Below are 21,963 nucleotides of genomic sequence, written 5' to 3'. Positions count from 1 at the left end.
CTAGAATGTCATTGAATGCTGTAGCATTAAAATTTCCCTTCACTGGAACTAAAGAACCTAGCCCAAACCATGAAAACAGCCCCAGACCATTATTTCTCCTTCACAATGCTTTACAGTTGGCACTGTGCATTCAGGCAGGTTGAATATGAATGTTCTTCTTTACAGCACATTTCCATTGTTGAGCATCCCCAGCTGTTCCTGTTGCTCTCACATTTTTCTCTTGGAATCTCACCTTGAGGTTATAAAAGGTAAAACTTGTGTGGGCACTGAGATCACTAATAGAAGACACTGTATCTTCAACAACACTTGTACCTAGAGGGCAGTCATTAGTTGACATAGCCCTATAATACTAGATATTAAAATTGAAAGGTAAAACATAAACACCACAGTTTGTAGCTAAACATTTCTGGCTTCCCTTGTATAGACATTTTACAGTTGTGGTGACCAAACAATGAAATGTATATTTATCATTTGAAAGATCTTCATAAAAAAATACCAAATTGTTGCAATGATTTATTTGAATATTGATATAATTTTTAGTTGATATTTGTAAATAACATTTTTATTTCTCAAAATCTGTACTAACCATTCTTTCTAAAACAAGTGGAACAGCAATGTGATTTGATTTTACACAGTATACTTCCTCTCAAGGAAGTTTATAGTAAACTGTTAAAATCAAAATGCCAACAAAATCTAAAGGACTTGCATTGTTAAAAGTAAATTTAAGGGAATTTGTATTTTGATAAATATACTTAGTGTTTCTTGTACTATCATATTTTCAATATTCTCACTGAAAAGCTTCATAAGCATTTCACTAGGAAAAAAGTTATAATTTTAGGTACCACTTAGTTGGTGATTTAATATTATTATTTCGCAGAAAGTTTTTAGTGCTCATATTTTCATGGGAAAAACTTGCTGATTCATTATCACCATAATCTTCATCCTTGTTGTTGTTGCTGACATCACACCTTCAAGAAACATGCAGCAAACTGTGTTATCCAGTTTTTACATTCTCATTGCTTTTAAGTCAATTATCATCAGTATCTTTTTCATCTTTTAAGTGCCTGGCTTCCTTCTGGTGAAAGAATGTTCATGTTATCTGCATTGTCTGCAAGCATTAGGTCAAGAGCTTCTTCAAGTATTAGGAAATTGGGATTTTCTGGATACAGAATCATACATTCATTTATGAAGTATTCATAAAATCAATTTTGAAAACAACACTTTTGTAGGAAAAATTATGTATAATAGCATGAAAGTTTCTTAACAATAATTTAGCATATATTAGATAACTCAAATAATGAAAAAATTCAAAGCATTTGCACTGGCTGAAAGAAGTTATTTTAATCAATTGTTCTCAAAAGCTACCATTTATCTGTTTGGGAACAACTTGGTTCAGCATATGACATTTCTAGATAATTCATCAGATATTCTCATGAAATACAGTTATGGTAAAGGAATAATCTTTTATATAAAGATTATGGTCATAATTAATAAAATTAGAATAAAAGTAATTAACAAAACTGAGTTGAAGCATTGAGTAATGTTGTAGGCAGTTATACAAGTTTTAACAAGGTTACACTTCCTAGGGAATTTGTAACAAATCACAATAGGTTATTTTTCTGAGAGATAGAAAAATATACTTAGAAATATAGATTTTATATAGATAGAAATTGTTGTTTTACCGTGTTCCCAGATGGGAACAGTGACATCCAACTCTCTCAGCATGCGGTCAGTCTATACAACTGTTACATGATCTTTTTGTACTTGTTTGAAATCTTTTTTTCTTTTTAGATATAATATGTCTAAATTTCATTATAGTATGGATATCTTCACAAAATTTGGCAGCATTTCAGTTAATATTATAAGTCTTAACAAAATGTCATTTTTTAGTGTTTTTAATAAAATAAAGATTTGTCCATGTATATATTGAGTATTTATTTTGAATAGTCTGTGTGAAAAGTAAGTTTCATACTAAAATTAAAAATACTTGTATCACAAATTTTGAACTTAGTGTAATCCCCAAGTCCTCCAAAATACATTTCAAACATTTTTTCAAGAAAACTGTGTTGTTTTCTCTAAGCTAACTCAAAACAGGATTGGTGAATTTGACTGATCTCGTAATGACCAAAATAATTTTTTTTTATATATATAGAATGCCTTCATATTGTAACATGAAATACGTTTGTTTATCCTAAGGAGCATTAAGTGCTTAACAGTATAATCAAATTATAATTAAATTTTGTTTTATTACCTTTCTATTGCTTCTGAAACAGGACCAATTACTGTCCTCACCATTATAAATTGTAAATCATTTGGGACGTGCAGTTTGTGTTACACCGTCGAATTATCAAGTCATCCCTTAAGTAATATGTGATTTTAAGTTCAGAAAAAGAGAAATGATTTCAAATACTTTTAATGTTATTTAATCAATAATGTATGTTACATTACTATTAATTACTTCCTGCCAACAGTTCACAAGCTTCTTAATACCATTTCTATAAAATTCATGGGGTTTGGAGGAAAAGAATGTAGAGAGAATAGTTTTGACATCATGTGTTCCAAGCTCTTTTCTATCAAGATAGTTTTGCAAACTTCAGAGTAAATTATAAACAGATGGGGCAAGGTCTGGAGAAGGAGGATGTGGAAGTTTCTCCCAGTCTAGTTCTTCAATCTTTGCAGATGTGTCCTTGCTGTTTGGGGCTGTACATTATCTTGGTGTAGTACATTTTTACGATTGATTAAAGCAGGCCTTTTCTTTCAGGGCAACATTTAAGGGCTCTAACTGTTGACAGTAGAAGTATGATGTAATTGTTACATTGAGTGGCAGCAACTCAAAGTGGATCACACCAAATGCTTAACAAGACTTTCTTAGGGTGGAGGTCCATTTTTGGCTGTGCCAGTTTACCTGTACTGAGCTATCATCTGTGGGGCTTAACGTTTTTATAAAATATCTGTTTTCACCTCCAGTCACTCACCTGTTCCAAAAAGGTGAGTTGTGTTCACAAGAGTGCAAAGAAGTGCAAATGCTCACTTTTACTCCAAGGATGACTTCTGTAAAATCATAGTGGACCCATTTTCCAAGTTTTGACACCTTTTCAAGCTGTTGCAGATGATGGTGAACTGTTGAATTGGCTGGATTAAGCTTCTGTGCTAATCCTTTAACTGTTATAGCACAATATTTATCAAATGCAGCCAGCACCAAGTTATCATTAAATTCAACAGGAGGACCTGAACATGACACATTACTTGAGCTGTAGCCACCTGATCTGAACTTCTGAAATCACCTTTGACATTTTCTTTCATTGAGAGACTCTGCACCATAAACACCTTGAATGTTTCGTGTAGGTTCTGGTGCACTATTGCTTTTTTCAAACTCTTAAAGCATTATATGTCTAATGTGCTCCTCAGACACATCCAACTTTATAAGGGTTTATTTGATTAATGACCTGTAAAAGTGGAGTTGGGTTAGTTTTTTTTATTTGTCTGAACATTTTTATTCACATCTTACTACATATTTTAGTCATTAAAGCCTTCTACAAAGACAGAAGTGATGATGTTCTGTTTGAAACTTAAGGGGTGACCTGATACATTACGCATGGGCTACTTTTACTAGTACAAGCTGCTTGTGTGTGTGCCTCATGCAACATTTTTATGCTATTTATTTGGTTGAATCTGATCTTAACTAACCTAAAACTATCCTTATTTTTGCATGTTAGTTGGTTTTATAATTATACATTTAAGAATAAACAAGAAATTAAAGTTATTCAATTTTCTTTTTTTTTCTTGCTTTCAGTTGTGAAAGGGAGTTAAGTCTGAGTTAATTAAATAATATTCCAAACAATATAGACTAATAACATGCAAAATGTAGACAAAATACCTTCCTCCTAAAACATGTTCTAGCTTTACAACTGTGACAAGAGTCATTACAAACTCATCCAAGCTAATCATTAACTATCTTATAGGAGTGATGTTCATACTTTTAGTGAAACTGATGTTTAACCGTTCAGAACATAACGTTTTACAACACATTATTTGATAGATGAAAGTCGAGAGTTTTTATTGTTATAGGTAATATATAATTAGACGTAAAAGTGAACTGCTAACAAACTATGAAAGAGAGGTTGTAGCAGCAAGAGTCCAATTTTCTATTTTATAGTTCTATAACCAATCAAAAGTAAAATACTAATAAATGTGGTTTATGTGAACAATGATGATTTTGTAGAGAGTAATTTGTATTTCATACTTTTTCAAGGGTGGTGGATAATTAGGGATGATGGCATGCTAAAAGAAAATGTGTCATGTCATACTAGGAGAAATTCAGGATTTTTTAAAATATCGCATTGTAGAATTAAGAACTTTAAACTTGTATTCTCTTAAGGTATGGATTATTAGTCAAGGTTTTACAATATTCTAATTGGTATAAATAAAAAGTAGTTCAGTAAGATTTTGAATTTAAGACAAACTGTGTCATTTGCAGTAAAGGATACCCAGGGCAATAGGATTAATGCTTCTTGTTGCTTTAAATATTAGTATCTTTCCATAAAGTTTAACCCATTAAGTTTGAATGAGTGTGCTGTATTTGTCAGAAGTTTTAGGATTAGTGTATGTAATGTTTTGTATAAATCTGTTTGGTTTGTTTCAGATTCTCTGTACATATATTTTGTATGTTTATTATGACAAGTTATTTTTACAATTGGAAAGAGCAAGCAGACTCCATAGTAAAGTACTGCACTTGTACCGATGTGTCATTTCATGAGTACCAAATATACACGTGTAGATACAATTATGAGTCAAATTATTACATTTGCCCTGTAAATGTAAATTTGTAATTATATGGTTGAGGTTGCAAAAAAATTAGAAAAAAAACAAGGATCTATGATACTTTAAAAAGGAATGTTGATGGGTGATGGTAAAGCTGAAATTGTGCTGGAAAAATTCTATTTTAACCAATTATTCAATAAACCTGTCATGTGATCATTTAATATGATAAGCATCTTCATGTACAGCAATTTATGATTGAGTTACTTTTTTTAATCATACAATATCATATGTGAAAATGTATATGTGACATAACACAAAACATGTAATAAAATTGAAAGTACACTAAATTTCTTGGGTTTTTCCTTACAATTTTTTAAAAGGCTTTTAAAACTAATAAATTTTGTCCATGAAAATAAATATTACTTGATTACATTGAATATAAATTAAAAACATACCTAACATTCTCAGGTTTTATTGGATGTTGTGATTCACATTGCCTTTTAAAACATTTTACCAGTATGATGAGGTTACTAAAATTGAGAAAAAGTGTAAAATTATTACGTAAAATTGGGATATCTGTTACTAAATTTTTTCATTAAAAATCACTCATTAAAGAAGAGTATAACATTATATATGTAAAAAACGGCTCGTTTGGGTTGAGAAAATACTTTACATAACCACCTCTTTCCTTCTTTGTGAACCTGACTGAAGAAGGTCGAAACGTTGTTCACTCCTACGTAAAATATTTTCTCAACTCAAACAAGCCATTTTATACATATATATTTTTCTCTACATCACAGAGTATAACATTGTTACAGAGTACAAAGATATCTGGGTTTACTACATTAATACTGAATAATCCAATTTTTTGTTACAAATAATTGTCTTTAGCTTCATGAGATAAAACTAGTTAATATTTATATTACAGTTATGATAATATATAATTCAATTTAAACAAATTTAGGTCTGGAGAAACAGTGTAACATTTATTATAAAGCCTGAAATGACTTTTTTGAAGAGATTGAAATTAAAGTTGTATTTAAAATATTGAAAACACCAGTTTTGAAATTTTCTTCTAATTCCAAAAAAAAAACTAACAACTAAAGTATGAAGAACATCATAAACCTTTAGACTTATCTTTAAAAGTATGAAACAAAATTTGGCAAGCTTTTAGCAAACATGAGATTTTTTGTATACAAAAAACAAAACTGGTTTTAGTAATGTATTTTGCAAAGTTAAATCTGACTCTGTCTTGTTTATGTTCATGTTATATCTTCTAGTTACAACTACATTTGTATTCATTTGCTGTTTGCTGGAGATTGCCAAGCCATTTCAAATTTTACATGTCAAGGATTTGAAATGAAGTTTTTGCTTTTATATTTACATTTGAAATAACCAAATAAATAACTATATTGATACCATAGAATTCAACTATATCAAGTTTAATAACTAAACTGTATTTTGTCTGGGAAAATATATAATTTTTGAGCAGACTAAAGACACTACCTACCTACTTGAAATCTTGGTTCAAAAGAACAAGGTGCCTTCCTAGCACTTTAAAATGAATGAAAAAGCAACTAGGAGGTAATTTTGAGCTTTAAGTTGGTTATTGACATGTCATATATTAAAGTAAGTGTATATAAGGGACTGTTGCCAAAAATGGAAAAATATGAGCAGAGCCATTGTTTAATTCAGTACATAAACCATATCTTAATTATTAGAAAAGAAAAGAGGTTCTTATTTGATAAGAGCAGATAGCCCTTGAGTAGCTTTGCATGTAATTCTAAACAAGCAATCTTATTTTATATTCTTTCTTTTGAGCATCAGTAATTTGAGTTCTAATTTATATGAAAGTATAGATTTGTACTGTGACATCATAAACATCTAATTTGAACCAGTGTTGCATTCATCATACCATCTTACACACAAAATTTAATATTTAAATTTTTTTTTAATATTTACTTTTAATTATTAATAAAATTAAAATTACAATCTGTAATTTGATACCAACTGTTCACAGTGCTCACACTACAATGTTGAATTCCAAACCGATGAGTTAACACTTTTGTACAATGATAGTATACTCATTGTTTTCACTCTGAAAAACATGTCCTGATCTTACTAGCAAATTACTAATTATTTTATAGGCCACCATACAAAAAGTGAACATTGCCTGCTTTGTGTTTCCTGTAAACTGATTAACACACATTAATGGAGAAAGAAATTGTGCATATAAAATTTTTTATTTATTTTGATTGTTTAGCACGTTGATTGTGGTTGCTTTAAAGTTTTGCAACCCATACACCTTGCACTCAGCTGCCAAAAGCAGATAGTACTCTGTGTAGCAAATCAAGAATCAATGGATTAATTCATGCAACACTCATTATTTCCATTTATAGCTATGTTTATGACATAAATTTGATATCTAGGTACATGTTATTCTTTACTTTTCTGAAATTTTGCCGTAATTTTGTCATAGGTTTTTTTGGTTTTTTCCCAATTGTCCATTAACTTTTCTGAACAAGTAGATTGATTGTTTAGTGGGAATGTATCTCTGTGATACTGCTCTTTGGACTCATAAATATTAAAAGGCAAGGTATAAGAGTTGTTTTCAGTCTTGTGTAAATGTTCTTCTTTTGGTTAAAAAAAATGACACCTGTTGTAGACCTCTTGCTTAGATTACTATTGAGCAAGAAGCTTAAGGACACATTAAGAACCTTGTGTGTTATTGAGTCATGCTCCCATTGACAGTGGAATAGCAGTACATATTTATATTTGTAACAATACAGTCAGGAGTTCAATTCCCCTATGTGGACACAGCAGATAGCCCAGTGTGGCATACTTCTAACAAAACACGTATATTGAGACATGGCTTTTTCGTAGAAAAAGGGTGTTTCACATGAATATTACATAGAGATTGTAATAAACTGTCTAATCTCTTTATGGAAGGAAAAGTTCTGTTATAAATTTTTAATTCACTTTGGATATCTGTTCTTATCATGAGACATCTGGTCTGTAGTATTTTGAGTTATTTAAACTGCAACACTGTGTCTTATACTGCATATATAAACAAGTTTATTTTGTTTGATAGAATTTTATGTTTTTCTAGCAGGTAATGATTGTAAAAGTAGTATTTCTAATATAAACATTTCTATGAAATATTATTTTTGTTTTACAGGCGAGTTTATATAGCCTACCTTGATAGTGTTCATTTCTTCAAACCCAAACAGTATCGGACAGCAGTGTACCACGAGATACTCCTTGGGTATTTAGAATATGTGAAACAGTTGGGGTAAGTAAAGAAAGTCTGTAGAACTTCACAGATGTGATGAAATGTGCTTGTATATATGTTTTATGACGTTATCAGCCTTCCAGTAAAACCCTTGTTTTCATTTTCACTCTTTATTTCATATATTTGTAATCAAAGTAGGACCCAAAAATATTTTTTAAAATCTATAAACTGGAAGGTGAACTTGTGTGTTGATTTAAAAAAAAAAAAACAGCCACAAAAGTTTCAATACTGCAAATATTACGGTACCATAGTTATTCAATATTTTTGTGATTTCAGAAAAACACAGGTTCAATTCAACACACAAATATAGTACATTATAACCCAAGTGCTTTCCAAAGATGGACCTGTTTTCTTTAGGGTTAAACTTATTCAATAACAATCCATGAAAATGTACAATGATTTTACATGATTTTTTTTCTTTAAGTTCAGGCTTCATTATCAGAACTTCATGGTAAAATTCTGTTATTGAATATAAATTAGTGCATTTCGTAATGATGTTTTACAGATTAATATAAAATTTAATATTTGTTATTTGTCATATTTATTTATATATAATTATATATTGCTTTGTAAATCATTTACTTTCTTCCTCAATTGAAAGTCTTGTATTCCTTTTAATTACTCTTTGAAGGATTTCTTGTCAGAAGTACATTAAAACAACATTCAGACCAATCTTAGTTTATTAACAGTACCCATTAACTATAATATATATCTGTTGTGCCCAAACCCTTACCAGAAATGTTGTTTCTATGGGCAAGAAACTCAGTATCATGACATAATGAGTAAGAGTTGATGTATTTTGTTCTTGTTGATGTTTTTTTAAAACTTTTTGAGTGGTCTGTCACATATTGTGGATGCTAGGTATACATAATTATAATGATTAATTAAGGGAAACAGTTATATTCAAACATGATTTTAATCATTTCGATTAAACCTTATTAGGCTCCTTGCTTTGTGATCCAGGTTGTTATTTCTTTGCTAGTAATTTCATAATGTAGTGTTTTGCATATATTGCAAATTTTCATTTTACAAATGGTTTTCAATAATTATGAATACAAGTTACATTAGATCTTAACCAATTCAAAGTTACAAATTTTGTTACAAAAAAAAAAGAAATATGAAATCTTTAGAAAACAAATACAAGATTTCAAGATTAAGTTAAAGGCTTGAGAAATATAACTGTTTATCTTGTTCCTACTCAGATTCACAATGGCTCATATTTGGGCTTGTCCACCAAGTGAGGGAGATGATTATATATTTCACTGTCATCCAGTTGAGCAAAAAATTCCAAAACCAAAGAGGTTACAGGACTGGTATAAAAAGATGTTAGATAAAGGCATCATTGAGAGAATAGTCCTGGATTACAAGGTAAGAGCTTAGAAGTAAAGACATAAATTTTATCTTCTAAACTGAAAGCTCTGTTGTGTTGGAACAAAAAACAAAAAAAAGCAAAGGTATAAAAAGTTCTTCAATAATTGTAACAGGAGGAAGAAATTAAAAGTTAGAGCTAGCAGTTTTCTTTCTCCTTTTTTTATTTTTAGTTATGTAATCCAATAACATTATTAATCAAACTTGCATCAAAAGAAAATTAATTTTAACATTTATAATTTTTATTTTGTAGGTAACTTAAAGTAATTTATCAAAACTTGATCTTATTTTGTACCCATGTAAAAATGTGAAATATTTGGCTTGAGAAGGTAATATCAAAATAGCTGTATAAAATACCATGTTATAATTCTGTACTGTTTGATATACTATAAAACTTTAAGTGTGTGTGTTTGTGTGTGTCTGTTATATATATGTATGTATATAGAAATAAGTAATTTAGACTATTTACAATTGGTTTGAATATACATAATGATGCTTGGATTTTCAGCTGACAAAAAAAATACCAATATTTCTTGATGGTCACTGATTAAACACAAAAACTTGCTGGCATTTTGTTAGCTAGCCACTTTTAATTTCAAGTGCTATTTCATTGGCATTTTTATTTTAATTTGAAACTCAAGTAGTCTTTTGAATAGGATGATAAAAATCAGTTATACCCTGTAGTTCATTTGAATTATAACCAGTGTTGATTTGTTAAACTACCCAGGATATCTTAAAACAAGCAACAGAAGATAACTTGAGTAGTGCAATGGAGCTTCCATACTTTGAGGGAGATTTTTGGCCTAATGTGGTTGAAGAAAGTATTAAAGAACTAGATCAAGAGGAAGAGGAAAAACGTAAAGCTGCAGAAGCTTCAGCTGCAGCAGCTGCTGCTGCTTGTGAAGGTTTTGTTGAAATTGAAACAGAGGGTGATACTAGTCAGGTAAATTGTTAATGGCTTAATGATTTTAATGTATAGGCTGTAGTTCATAAGTTATAGACATGTATTACTGTGTAACTAGTTTTCAAACTGTCTCTTGAAACATTTTCAAAAATAAATGACAAAATCCGTTAAAGATACTTAAGAAGCTTTGTGAGTTTATCAATTATATTTAAATTGATAGATAACTTTTTCTGAAAATATGTTTTTTATATTTTTTTAATAAATAGTAGTAAATAGTAAAATTAATAGTAAGAAGTGACTGTATAACTTCAGATCTCCTACAGAACCATTAAAACCTGTATAATTACTCAAAGAACCTGTAATAGTCGATAAAAGTCAATCTTTTAGTGTTTCAGCCTGTAAAAAAAAAAATTTTTTACAGGAACAAAGTTTTTTTTTTTTTTAAGAACAGAAAATTCAGTTTTTAGTTGTGGCTGTCTTATTTGTGCCCTGAAGCAGACATACTGTAGTTTGTGACAATACCTTGACTGTCCTTAGAATGAAAATAGTTTGATTAAATAGTGATTTTTCATTTTAATTACTGTCAATGGCAAAACTAGCATTCAGTATTGTATTATAAAATGTAATTTTTGCTTTGGTACTATAGGGAAAGAAGAAAGGTTTAAAAAGTAACCGAAAGAAAGCCAACAAGAACAAAAATAATCAAAGGAAGAACACCAAAAAATCTAATGTTCCTAATACTGGCAATGATTTAACTGCCAAAATTTACTCCACAATGGAGAAGCACAAAGAGGTAATTAATTATTAACACTAGTGAAAATAAGGTTTTACTAACTTTATTTTATAAAATGATACAATTTGTATTTAAAAAAAATTTTAAAAGTAAAGAAAGCATTTAATCATGAGCAATATCAAATACTGGAGTAATGATTGGGATTTCTGTGGCTTAATATTTCTAATCTTAAGAATATATTTTTATAGATAAGTAATACAACTCCATAATTATCTTGACTTGTTGAATGCACTGGCCACAATATTATTTTTATATTAAATGTTATTAAAAACATTTATCTTATTGTGTGTTTAAATTTCATGTTTTCCAAATATTTTAAAAATCAAAAACCATTTTTGTTATATGTAAAAATATTTGATAGATGAGCTAACAACTGTTCTGTTAAAAAAATATGAGTAAAAGGTACATTTAACTGATAAAGTACAAGGAGCCTATTCATGTTATTTGTGGAAAAATTTCCCCTCTGTGGACACAGCAGATACGTTAATGTGGCGATACTATAAGAAAAATGCACACGGAAAAATTAAAAGTAATGTACAAGAAAAATCTGTATTTAATGGGACTTCTATTGTATGATTATCTCCATAAAGCAAACACACAAGTACAATTTTTTTAACCACAGTTTTAACAAAATTGCTATGCAGAGGTCAGATGGTGTGAGTCTTAATTGGCTGACCAGCTTACATGCTAATTGCCCAGGTAACCAGTCACATGAGTTTAAATTATAGTTTTGCTGTCTTCAAACTGCTCAGGTTGGGATCACAGAACTGGCATTTCAGTAATAAGTGAAACTGATTAATCATAATAGTAGTAACATTCTGTATCACAGTTTTGCAATATGAATTAAACAGATTAAGTTTATGTATATCCTTTAAACGACGATCATCGTTGATTGATGCTGCTACCTACAACATACCCTTGAGAGTTGAAGTGAGCAATATTTCAATTAATTTTAAAATAATCTTTGCATATAGTATTCAAATGTCTGTACTGTTTTATATGAACTAATTTGAAATTCTACAATTCATTTGTTCTGATTGTGTTTGGGTGTTTTTGTTGGTGTTTTTTTGTACTAATACTACTGTCATTATACAACTTTAAAATAGCTTTTACATTCAAAAGTTGTTGGTTCACTTCCATTTGTTAAAAAAAATGTTCTATGTTTCTGTGATGGGGGGAGAAATATTTTCTTTAAAGTAGTATTTTGTGATTAATTTTAATATAGAATGTAACTGGGGAGGCTTGACTTGAAATGTACTTTTTATAATTAGCTGAGCAAACTCTACTTTTCATCTTAAATGCTCATAAATACAAGTTATTGATGCTATCTTACAAAATTTCCCACATAATTACTTGTCTGTTTTAATACCTTGAGTGTTTATTATAAAGGAAACAATATTTTATTGTTGATTTCTTTTTATGAAATGCTAAACCAAGGCTCTTATCATGAATCATAATAGTGGTTCTTAATAGAGTTCTTAAGGAATCACACAAAACAAAAATAAGTGTTCAGGCATTAAGCACCTTAACACTCCTACGAAAAGTGGGGCCTAATAGGCCCTAGAGCAACTTGAAAGGTTGTTAATATTAGGCTAATAATTTTGTATTTAAATGAAATTGCCACCTGAAATGAAATGAAATCAAATGAAATGGCAAATTCATTTAAATACAAATTTATTAGCCTAATATTAATAACCTTTCAAGTTGCTCTGGGGCCTATTAGGCCCCACTTTTCATAGGAGTGTTAAACAGTAAAGATTCTGTTCTGACAACACTTTGAAACCTTTTCTGTTTACTATAAAGCTGTACATTTACATAATTACACAAAAATTGTATTAGTCTTACAAAGAAAAGAAAATCTGTTTAAAACAGCCTGTTTGTAATTATTATTATTCTCTTGAGAGCCTGCAACAAAAATTCTTTGTAATATAGTGTGTCCTGCATATTGTTTTGGCTACACAACACACTATGGTGTATCTTCATAAGCTAATAAACATCATGATGCTAGTGTAAATGACATTATCATAACCCCTTGAAATTAGTTTTTTACAACTACCTGGTTTTTATTTACAAAGCTTAAATAAGGGTGAAACCGTAATTACCAGCCAGTAATAGAAGAGCATTAGATGATTGTATATAATTAATGCTTTGTATGCTATACAGTCATGTTTTTATGTAGCCAACCCCTATATTATGTGTGAAGTAGTAATAAACGTCAATACAAATCATACTGAATTTTAGTTCACACATTTCTAGAATAATCACATTAAAATACATGAAGGTTTATTTAAAGTGATGTGTTAAAAGTACATGTTTTATTTGAAAGGGCTGCTTTTCTACTGGCCAAATTTTAACAGGCTTGGCAAAAATTGTGTCTTATATAGTGTAGGCATATATTTGTCCTTTTCTCTGCCACATACAGAGAGAGAACTTAATCACACAGTAAACTATGAATGCTTGCTATATTCTCAAACAAATCTCCTTGACAATTGCCAGATGTGGCATAATATTTTATATCTTGAACTATTGCAATCAAAATATTCAGTAGCTACAGTAAATCATCATAACCATATCAGCTAGCTACTAACTGTATTTATTATCATTGCAGTGTATATACAGAGATGCCAACTATTTCAAATGATTGAGCGTAATGATTGTAGACAGAGCCCTTTCACAGTTTTAGTCCTTATTAGATTTGCCAGAAACAAGACAATCTGGTGAACGAGGCCTCTTTTTCTCCATCTTGTTTCATTGGTGTTTCTATGCCACTTAGAAAATGAGAAATACCCATCTACGCGAGTGCTCATTGGCTGACAAGCACTGATGACGTAATTATGGATTCCCCCACATACCCAGTATGGAGAAGCACCGCACTCAAATTATTGGTAGACATCAGAGATACAAATATTTTTTATTATTTCAAGCACAAACATGATTATCACAAGTAACCTTTTGGACTATGTCTTTTATTTATTATCAAAATTTATTCATATCTCACTAGAAATTTTCTTTTCACCCCTTACAAGCTCTGGGGGAACAATTTATCACTTTATTGTATAGGCCTGTATAATAATTTGGAAGTTGCAACAAGTCGTAATATTTGTCTGTATGAGTGTATAGTCGTAATGTATACACCAAAATCGTAATGATAATGCTCAAATCATAATGGTTGGCATCTCTGTATATAGTTACCATATTAAGTATTCCTTTTCTGATAGTTGAGCATAGAAAAGGCCAGCAAACAAGGTGAATAAAAAAAAATTGGGAATTGTAGAACCTGTAAGTAGAGACTGTATAAAAAGTAAGGTAAAAAAGCATGAGCTACTGTACACATTTACTCAAACTACAAATCCTTATTTAGAATCCACCACACGTTATTCTAGGTAGTAGCATGGAATCTTAATTTTTTTTTAATATCCACATTTGCAGATTTTTAAATGTCCTATATTTTATTTATTTTGTTTTATAATGAAGGATGCAGTATGAGATTTGTTTTTTCTCGACCACTACTTCATAATGTTTCACATTCTTATTATTGTAGGATCAGTTTCCTTTTAAACTACAATGTCATCAGTATATTATACTGGAATCAACAAAATCTACACCACACATTAAGTCTACTGTAATCTCGAAAATTTCAGTAGTTTTTGTTATGCGTATATTAAATATTCTGTGAACTTCATATTATGTTAGTCATTGTTTTGGTAGATATAAAATCTTGAATGGTAATTTTTTATCTACATATTGATATCATGAAAGCATTGTTTTGAAAGATTCAATGTATCCTAACAGTGAAAAATTAGTATTGTCTTGTAATGTTGAAATAATTTATAGTAGTTACATTTATTAAAGGACACTGCTATTTTAAACTTTTTTTAATAAAATAAGTTTTCTATCATGGTACAGATGTTTTTTGTGATACGCCTTCACTCAGTACAAGCAGCTGCTAATCTACCTCCAACCCAGGAACCAGATCCCCTTATTAACTGTGATTTGATGGATGGTAGAGACACATTTCTTACTATAGCTAGAGAAAAGCATTATGAATTTTCTTCCCTTCGCCGTTGCAAGTTTTCAACAATGGCAATGTTATACGAGCTGCATAATCAAGGACAGGATCGCTTTGTATATACATGTAATAATTGTAAGACTCATGTGGAAACACGATACCACTGTACAGTTTGTGACGTAAGTACTTGAGTCATGAGTGCCTCTCTGGTATAAAGTATTAAACTCGGATATTAATGATGCAGTGATAGAAAAAATATTTAGCTTTTCATGTTGAAATATGAAAATGTCTTCCATGTGAAACTAAAAATAAAATAAAAAGTAATACATAATAAAATAACTAGTTCATAAAAGCAGAATGGCATAATTAACAGAAACAAAACTGAGGGTGCAAATTAGTATGAATAAAACAAGCATAAAAATTATTGCATATGTTTTTCTTATGTAAATAAGTTGAATACAAATACATACATATACAATGGTGTCATCTGTTAGTTTACTAAAAACTTTATATTGATATATAAATTGAAAAAAAGTTAAACATATTAGTCATATTTTAATTTTTTTGACATTATTAACAAACATGAGCATTTTGATACTTAGAATATTCATGTTAAAATATACTTCGTTAGAATTATTTTTAGAAAATAATTTCACTTAAAAATATTTCTTAATTACTTCTTTATATTAATTTATTCTTACATTCAATAATAGGATTTTGATCTTTGTGTTACCTGCTTTGATAAAAATGGTCATCCTCATAAAATGGAGAAACTTGGGTTTGACTTGGATGACGGCTCAACTCCCACCGATCAGAAGCAAACTACTCCACAGGAATCAAGAAGATTGTCCATTCAAAGATGTAACCAGTCATTGGTCCATGCTTGTCAGTGTAGAGATGCCAACTGCCGGTTGCCTAGTTGTCAGAAGATGAAACGAGTTGTCCAGCATGCAAAAATGTGCAAGCGAAAAACAAATGGTGGTTGCCCTATCTGCAAGCAGCTCATTGCTTTATGCTGTTATCACGCAAAGCATTGTCAGGTAAGAATGTTTATGGTCATATGTTTAAAGCGGAAGTAATACCACAGATGCATTCATTATAAGGTTATGAGACAAATGTTGATTTTTAAAATTAGAGTTATATCTAAGACTAAAAGAGAAAAACATGGTTTTAAATAGTTCTAATTACCTAATGTAGGTAGTCAAAATTGTTTTGTTTTTGTGTTTTGTGCAGTATGTTATAATTAATGTAAGGAAAATTTATGCTATAAAATTAATAGTAGGAGAGTGTTACTGACTTTTCTAATAAATATTTAGCAACTGCTGATGAGATGTTGTATCTACAAAATTTCTTTACTGCAGATAACCTAATTGCTTTATGCCATGAAATGCCAAACCAACCAATCATATAAAACTTAGTGTATTCATGTCATTCATATATACTATTATCAAATGTTAGGTGGGAAAACTATACACAGTTCTTTTTACTTTTTTTGTAAATGTTAGATTAGAACATAGCTTGAGATTTTTTTTCATTTATAGATTCTCTTTCTATCCAACTAAATATAATAAAAATTATTATGCATGGTTTATTAATTGAAACTTTATCTTCTAAAACAAATTTTCTACTGCCATTTAGGAAGCAAAGTGTCCTGTTCCATTCTGCTTAAATATCAAATACAAACTTAGACAGCAACAACTCCAACAAAGGGTGCAACAAGCTCAAATATTACGAAGACGTATTGCTAGCATGGCAACAATGCAGAACAGGGGAATGCCAGGTCAACTCCCACAAGCTAGTCCAGGAGGTCCCACTACACCAAATCAAGCATCTCCAATTCCTCAGCCACACAATTCTCCTCACCATTCTCAGTCTGGAATTGGTGTAAAACCTACTACTACTGGTCCTCCAGTTGGTGCACTTCAAGCTGTCCAGGCAGTTCAAGCAGCAGCTGCAAGACAACAAGCACCTCACATTGTAGCTGCTGGAAGCTATGGAAAAGGTAATCCTATTGTTACTACAGCTAGTTGTGGACCCGTTTTACTGCCTTCTAGCCAGGCCCATCATCAAAACCAGAAGCCTGTTGGGCAAATAGCATCTTCTGTTGGAACCAGGGTTACCAACGTGGGAGCTATAAAACACTGGGAGAATAACTATAATCAACAAGGATCCACCCCCATTCAACCTCAGCAATCACCACAAGCAGAACAGGTTGGTCTTCGACAGACTGGCCAAGTATTGGTGCCCGGATCTGGAAGTCACGCAGTTATGGGTCCTCCTCAAGGTGCAGCAGGTCAGTCTCTTGGAATTCAAAGACCTCCTCAGTTACCCCAAGGTTTGCCTCAGTTGTTGCAGATGTTGAAATCTCCAACTTCTCCACATCAGCAGCAACAAGTATTGCAGATTTTAAAAACTAGTCCTCAGTTAATGGCTTACTTTATCAAACAGAGAACTGCCCAACAACAAGCTCAGCAGCAAGCACAACAGCAACAGCAGCAACAACAAATGATGGTTACTAACCAAGGAAATATTGTTGGTGCTACTCAAACAAGCCAACTGACACAACAACAACAACAGTGGTTTCAGAAGCAACAGTTATTGGCAATGCAAAGAAAGCAACAGCAACAACAGGGACAGTTTTCCCAGCCCCAGTCTCCTATGTATGCCCAGTGTCAGCGTCCATCCCATCCAATGAATTTCAGTCCTCATCAACAAAATTTTCAAACAGATAGTGCTGGACAATTTACACAATATCAACAGCAACAACAAATACTTATGCAGCCTCACCAAGTACAGCAATTGAAACAACATATGACATCACCAAACCATTCCCCCATGAGTCCACAACAAGGTCTGATGGGACATCCTCAGTCATCACACCAATTAATGCAGACTGGACGGTCACCACCATCCACTACTGCTCAACTGGTACAGGCTGTAAGATCTCCTCAGCCAATTACTTCACCCAGAAGCCAACCTCCAACACAGCAAACTCAGCCAGTTTCTTCCCCAAGGCAGCAGCTTGTACACTCTCCTCATTATCCATCTCAGACACATTCCCCTCATCCAGGCATTTCTATTGCCAGTGGAACACCTTCCCTCCCTGGGCATGATCTGATGACATCCAACAATGACATGATGCTTACTCAATTTTCCAAACCTGTTTCATCTCACAGTAGCCTAACTGGCCAATTACAGAGTCCTGCAAGTCAAGAGCTAGGACTCTCAAGGAATGACTCTGATATAACTCGGCTGACACCACAAGAACAGCTGAGTAATTATGTGGATAAGTTGTAGTCATTATTGCCCTGAGTGGTAATTTTGTGTGATGAATTATTTAAATACTGTAATCTTGAACTTGCTTTGGCATAAAATACTGCCTCAGCAGTGTTCAGTGTTTTAATAATGTAATTTTTTACCTGATGTGTTGAAAATGTTATTTGAACTGCTCATGCAATTTAGGACAGTGATGTAGCATGTAATTTTTTTCTACAGAGATAAGCCTTATATACCCATGCTGTGTTAATAATGTGCAGTTTTTTGTATAGTTGCAACATGAATTTATCGATACAGATGTTATTGTATCATTGAAAATATTATTTCGAAGTAATTTTTCTAGTTTTAATTCTTGGGTGGTAGCTGTCTTTTTCAATTGTAGTTTCATATTACTTTAATATGATTTAGTGATCCCAATCATGCATGTATTCAAAAATAGAAATTAACACAATATAAAACTGAAGAGAAAGCATCACACTTGTGATGTTAAGCAGACTGTATAAAAGCTTGCATCCAGCCATTATTATGTAAGTCACCTAACTGTGAAAAAGAAAAATTATTGAACATTTACAAACATTTGTATTAAAGTTAACTTTTTCGATAAAGCTATACATAACTTACAAACAATTTTCTTAATTACATAATAATAGGGAGACATTCCAGTTATTACCCAAAAGGACCGTTTCATTGTGATGTGGGAAGTCAATATTGAACTGGTTTGTGTGAAAAAGACAAATTGTCTTGATGTTACAAAGTAAACCTGCCTTTTTCTCATCTAGGTTCTTGTTCTCTTAAAAATTTCAGTTAAGTAGTTATTGATGAGACTTGCTAAATGGGCCAAATAATATTTGAGAAAAAACAAATTTTTACCATAGTTCAGTAGATCCTTAGCATAAGAGAAGAGCCATATAAAGTTTGTGATTCAGCTTTACTTGATTTGTGTCTGATTTTCCAATGATCATAGATTTTAAATTGTTTTGTTTTCAAAAATAATGTTTCATTTCTGATTTTGTGTGTGTGTGATGTACACTGATCAGTTTAGATTAAAAAATGGTCAAATAGAGCATTGTATATAATGTACACATTTTGAATGGCCCTGTTTAAATAAAAAGTATAAAGTAAGTGGAACTGTCAAAATGTTGTTGAGAATTGGCATATAAAATATTTGTAACATGAGTTAATCCAAGAATTATTAATGGGATCCATGTTGACCTGTTGGCTTTTTAATCACTTTTGAACTGTGTGCGCACCTAATTAGTTGGTGACCTGTGACTGTTAGTGTACAAGTCTATAATAACATATGAATTGAACAGAAATGTTAAAAGTATTACAGTTGATTCCACTAATTCTAACTGTGGCTTCACAAGTATTTTAGTGATTTTGCTTACTTTTTGTGATTGGTTCTTCACACTGAGTGTTTTGACTGGCAGAAGAATAAAATTATTTAAAATAAAGCAATATATATATATATATATGTAAACTCCACTGGTAGATAATAGTGTGAAAAAACAAGAATTTGAAGTTTATTCATAAAATATTTGTGTATTGTATAAAAGCCTATAGCCATTATAGATTGGTTTTTAATACAGACATTCCCATTTCAGAGAAATGGGAATTTTATACCATTTATGTAATATTTCTTAAAACCAACATAAATGCCATAACAGTATTTGTAACTTGTTTTCTGCTTCATAGAATTACATTGTTGAGATGTTTTTATTTGCAGAATATTAAAGAAAACAAGAACAAATCCTTTCTGAAAGTTAGGGTTAATAAGAGTTACAAACTTTTACAGATTTTAAAATGACCAACACAGAGACTTAGGTTTATTAATGGCTTCGTTATAAATCGTATGACATTGGTTGGAGAAGAAAATCTGGTTGAATGGAATGCTAGAACTGGATACCTGAATCAAAAGCCCTTTATGGTTGCAAAATGATACATTGTCAAGCAGCAAACCGTTTTAGGTACGAATGCGCTGGTCAGTCTTGGGCTGTTTTTATTTTAAAGCTTCTAAAAAAGATGAAGATATAGGTTTAAAAATTTGGTTTAACTAGCTTTTAATACATTCACTAAACTTAACAAAATGAGTATCGAAAAATGCATTACAGATAGGAATTAATACTTTGATTATAACAAAATGTGTGCGTGAAGCGCGTCTGAAATGAAGAAATGGGTGAAAGAGGTTAGCACAGATAACAAACAACTCAGTATTTTTAATTTAAAATAAAGAAACACAAATACGTTAAGTGAAAAGTGTAATAACGAACAATTTCTGTTTTTAAGTTGGATCTGTGAAGAAACTTTGCCATCACAGTAACAAGCACAACTACTCTAAAACTGCACAAATTAAAAATTAGTCGATGCAAGTAATCCTGAAGATTAAGTATTTTGTTATTGTAACAAGAATATTTAAAGGTACCAGAGAATAATAGAAATTAAAGCTAATTTTAATTATGTAATCGAGGATAATACTCCTAAATACGAAGCTATTTTATCACAAGTGCTTGCGACATCCCTGCCCCTACATTTTTGTCTTCTCAGCAAAGCTTGTTTGTTTTACTAATAAACAACTTGTATTTTTCAAATTAAACTAATCTTTCAATACAATACAATTTCTCCGTTACTCTAAATTTGAAACATTGTAGTTAAAATTAAATTGCTAGTGTTTGAAAAGAAGATGTTATAGATTCAGCTGGCTTTATTCGGTATCATTATTTATGAGATTATCTTTGAAATTGTTAGTACAGTTGAAAAATAAAAAGTGGAATGAGCGATTCCTTCTCTTTTAGGTGGTAAGGGAGATGGCATGTATTAATAATGGAGGTATTTTTGTTCGGATAATTGATGACAGCCACCTCCGACTCGCTGTGAAAACTGTTTGTTATGACATTCAAAGTCACAGTTTAAATGTTAATTGTACAAGTTTGTGCCTGCGTCAAAGATGTGCACATAAATGGCTAAATTGTTTCAAATATGGCTGTGGGTGTTGTTTTTATCAAAAATTAAAGTTTACTGGGGTTATGTTGAGAAGAAAGTGTATTTGAAAATTATACACTTTTTGTTGCAGTCACTTAAATTCTCACTTGGACTATTAAGACTACAAGTAAATTTTATTAAATATTTTGGTCTTCATGTTATTAAATTTTCCACTTTTAACAGTCGAAGCTGTGACGTGAAATGATGATAACTTCATAAAGAGTAATTGTATCATCATTCTCGGATTTTGGAAACGTCTTGTAGCATAGTGGGGTTTTACGGCCGTGTTCAATCTGTTTTGTTTTTCATATTTTTATATAAATGTATCTTAAAGGTGAAAGAACATTAGGCGTGTAACATTAGTATTGTAATAATACATACGAAAGCCTACTGATGCTTAGAGTGCAGGAGTAAAACAAACGTGAAAGTATGATAAATGTACATGTATTAATGGTAAGTACTTCTAAGGTTTTTAGATGTGGTATGAAAACCTCTTTCTGAAAATAAATCACTGAAGCTAAAGAAATCAGTACATATGTATATTCAAGGCAAAATTGCATTTGAAATTAAGTTATAACTAA

At 31.0% G+C, this 21,963-nt stretch overlaps 1 protein-coding gene across 1 annotated transcript in view; it reads left to right on the top strand.

Moving 5' to 3' along the window:
- Positions 1–20,153, top strand: part of LOC143236872 (histone lysine acetyltransferase CREBBP-like) — a 107,575-nt gene extending 87,422 nt beyond the window's left edge. Inside the window, 7 exon segments of the mRNA XM_076475517.1 lie at positions 7,940–8,053; positions 9,256–9,421; positions 10,149–10,364; positions 10,972–11,118; positions 15,025–15,306; positions 15,841–16,167; positions 16,766–20,153. Of these exon segments, the coding sequence (XP_076331632.1) occupies positions 7,940–8,053; positions 9,256–9,421; positions 10,149–10,364; positions 10,972–11,118; positions 15,025–15,306; positions 15,841–16,167; positions 16,766–18,424 (2,911 nt within the window). The 3' untranslated portion in view covers positions 18,425–20,153.
- Positions 20,154–21,963: the final 1,810 nt, after the last annotated feature.

Source organism: Tachypleus tridentatus, chromosome 13 (genome assembly GCF_004210375.1).
Source record: "Tachypleus tridentatus isolate NWPU-2018 chromosome 13, ASM421037v1, whole genome shotgun sequence".
NCBI lineage: Eukaryota > Metazoa > Arthropoda > Merostomata > Xiphosura > Limulidae > Tachypleus > Tachypleus tridentatus.
This window is presented reverse-complemented; position numbering and strand designations above follow the sequence as displayed.